Raw genomic sequence first — 3445 nt, 5'->3', positions numbered from 1 at the left:
TCAAAAAGAAGATTTGACAATAAGTTCAAATGAAAACTTGTCTTTTAATTGATTGGCACAAGCGACAGCTAAAGGACTGCAGTCAATGAATTCAACTTCTGTGATCCAAGAGCGATCATAAGGCCAATCGAGTTGTTGTAATTTGTAGCAATGCTTCATGCTTAGGCTTCGAAGCTTTGGGAAACTTCCACGTTGAGGTCTCCATTGCACCAAATCAGTGTCTTCAATTATAAGTCTAGCAAGTTTCAAGAAACCCCCTGATTCTATTTCCCACTCCGGGCCTCGAAAGGCATAGCATTGTAGCATGAGAGCCTCGAGATTTGGCAGCAGCAAACCAATGTCATTCATGTAATTCCAAGGATACCCCAACCCACTCAAACGTAACACTTTGAGACTTGATGGAAACATTGAAAGAGGAATAGTATTAAACTCATACTTTATCTCCGGATTCGTGATGCGATATGCAAGTCCGATCAAATTCTGGAGTTGTGATATATAACTCGAGCGACTCGACACGTTGGTTTCATCACCATCATCACCATAAGGCTTCAACTCCACTTCAATTCCTAAATTCTTCAAATTAGGAATTCTTTTGAGAACTTCCCTAGTACAATTGTTTGCACTCACACCAACAAGTGTAACGAGTTTGATCAAGGTAGCATCATCCGTATTAGGGGTAGGTAGGTCGCTTCCCGAAATTTGAATATGTTGTAGTTCTTGCATGTCCCAGATTTGCACAGGCATATATGACTGAACTCCACGCTTTCTAATGCTCATATGTCTTTCAATAATCAAGAATTGAAGGTGGAAAAGGTTGGATATGGAAGGAGGGAGCTCCCCGTTGCAAGTTAGGGCAATGTACCGCAGAAAAACTAGTTTCAAAATTTCAATTGGGAAATGGTAAAATCGGACACGAGAAGCAAATAGTACCCTGAGCAACTTGAAACCCATGGCATGTATTGGGACTGGATATGGGCGAAAAGGACCATGACAAAGGAGAGAGCGGGTAGTGGATGCACAATCACTTTTTATCGAATCACACACTTGTTTGAAACAAAATAAAGTGTTGCAATGGGCACAAAGCCGACGCTGGTCTTTTATAATATCATCACAACTTTGTAAGACATGCAAAAACTTGATCCTGCTAGCTTCTACCTTACACAAGTGCTGCCAACAAGAATGCACGCGATAGTCTCTCACCGCAGACAAAGAATTTGTTGTCTTGAAAATAAGATGATACCGCAAAGAAAACTTTTCCAAGCATATATAGAAAAAATCTTCAAAACTTTCTTCTCCAATCGGCTCAAGAAACCCCTCAGCACTCAACAGATTGCTAAGTAGGGATGGAGTGAGCATATCAATATATGGAGGGAATGCTCCCATATAGAGAAAAGGCATTTTTAAATGTTGGGGTAAGTAATCATAACTTGGGAAAAGTACCTCTGATATTTGATTATATGCTTCCACGAAAATTGAACTGTGTTGTTTGAGTACCTCAGTCCAGTATTCTTGTGTCTTCTCTGCTTTTGATAGGAGCTCTGCAACTGTGACTATCATAAGAGGAAGACCTTCACATTTCCATGCAATCTTCTCTCCCAGTTTCTTAAGTTGAGGAGGGAAACCCTCTTCACCAAACACCTTCTTACCAAGTAGTTCTTTACTTTCTTCTTCATTCAACAAGCCTACTCTTTTGTACCCATCCTCCGCGAATACCATTTGTTGTCTACTTGTAATTAAGAATTGAATCCTTCCAACAATATTCCTTTTTCTCAAACAATTTACCAAGCGATTTGTTGCTTGTATCTCCCAAACATCATCCAACACGATGAGACATTTCTTGCCCTTCAATCTTACTTTCAAAAGTCCAACTAATTCCTCCTCATCATCATCTCCTTGGGTAAGCATTTGGTAAGCGTGGGGATCCACTTGAGCTAGAACGCATCGTAAGAGTTCATTGGGTTCGCATTTTCTGCCCACTCTCACCCATGCTCGAAACTCAAAATGGCTCTGAATCGATGGATCTTCAAAAATATGCTTAGCAATAGTTGTCTTTCCTACGCCCGCCATCCCAATAATCGAATAGGGTTTCTTGTTAATTTCTTCTAGAAGATAATCTCTGGCATGTTCAAATTCATGAGATAATCCAACCATCTTTAACTTGATCATTCCACCAGAATCAATTCTTGAGGAAACAGGCTCACCTTCTTCTTCAGCCATATTCTCCATTTCATTAGTGTACTCCTCCTCCATCATCCTCATCTTCTCGACGAAGCAATCAACACGGTGTTGCAGACTCTGCAGATCTACAGAGAATGACAAGTGATCTCTCGAGCTTTCGAGCTGTGGAAGAATCTGAGGTAAGATATGGGATTCGAGTACATCTTCGAATTCCCAAACTGCGTCTTTGATTCGTTCATCCGCAGCATTCACCTTCGTCCTGATCTTGCTGCAGCTGGTCTCGTCCAATTCGAGCAGAACTTTCTGCAATCGATCCATCTGGTCGTAGGCAGGCTGTAAGATTAGTGGAGAGTGGGAAACGAGAGAAACGCGAGACGATTGTAGAATACGGTGAATCGTATTCTTGAGAGAAGTGGCTGCACCATAAGCCGCCATCACTTGATTGAAGGTCTGAAATGGCAATGGTGGTAGGTGGTGAGAGAATGAAGGATTTTGAAGGTGCAATTGTTAAAATGAGAGTGGTTGAGTTGAAGGCTCTCCATAAACTCAGCTCTGCACATCACATGCATGTATTGATTAATGAAAGCAGCATTAATGCCGTATACTCCGCTGCTATATTGTTTTTAAATTGTATTCTACAGCGTTGAATGGTCACGTATGGAATTCCTAGAAAAATATTATCACATCAAATTTTATGATAATATTATAATGAATTGGTGTGAAAACGAGGGGTTTAAATAACATGGGTTAAAAAAATAAGATGAAAAGACTAATGGAAATAAGCTCATCTAACTGCTCAACATGATGAGATTCCACTGAGGGATTTCATAAATTTGAAATATGAAACCGGAGAATAATTAGTATATTGCTAGAATCTTAAATTTTTAAGCTATTAAAAAAACAAAAAAACGCATCATCACATTTACACATATGTAATATCAAAACAAAGCGAAAATCATGCATAACATAGGAAGGTTACAATCCTTGAATAAGGTACTAATGTTTTCACACAAATCCAACTTACAAAACACAATTCAGCTCTCAGGTTTCATAATCCTCAGCAAAAACCAATACAACTCACAATCCTTAAATTCATACGTCAATTGAAATAATCAGATAACACGGCGTTTGACCCCTTCGGCTCTCTCATTTGCCTGAAAATTTATAGATGGAAAACCTCAAACACTAATATAAATTAATGAAGCTTATTGTGACATGAATTAATTAAGATATCTTATATAGTATATTGCAAACTAGGAAGACTAAC

At 39.1% G+C, this 3445-nt stretch overlaps 1 protein-coding gene across 1 annotated transcript; it reads right to left on the bottom strand.

Moving 5' to 3' along the window:
- LOC131024757 (putative late blight resistance protein homolog R1A-10) lies at positions 1–2613 on the bottom strand. Its single transcript, XM_057954296.1, has one exon. It carries the CDS (start codon positions 2611–2613, stop codon positions 1–3), a length of 2613 nt encoding a protein of 870 aa, XP_057810279.1.
- Between the last annotated feature and the right edge of the window lie 832 nt (positions 2614–3445).

This window comes from Salvia miltiorrhiza, chromosome 5, assembly GCF_028751815.1.
Source record: "Salvia miltiorrhiza cultivar Shanhuang (shh) chromosome 5, IMPLAD_Smil_shh, whole genome shotgun sequence".
NCBI lineage: Eukaryota > Viridiplantae > Streptophyta > Magnoliopsida > Lamiales > Lamiaceae > Salvia > Salvia miltiorrhiza.
The sequence above is the reverse complement of the archived record's forward strand: the minus strand, read 5'-3'. Positions and strand labels throughout refer to the sequence as shown.

Excerpts from the sequence above, each read along its gene's own strand:
- LOC131024757 (XM_057954296.1), bottom strand. The coding sequence starts at position 2,613 with ATGGCGGCTTATGGTGCAGCCACTTCTCTCAAGAATACGATTCACCGT.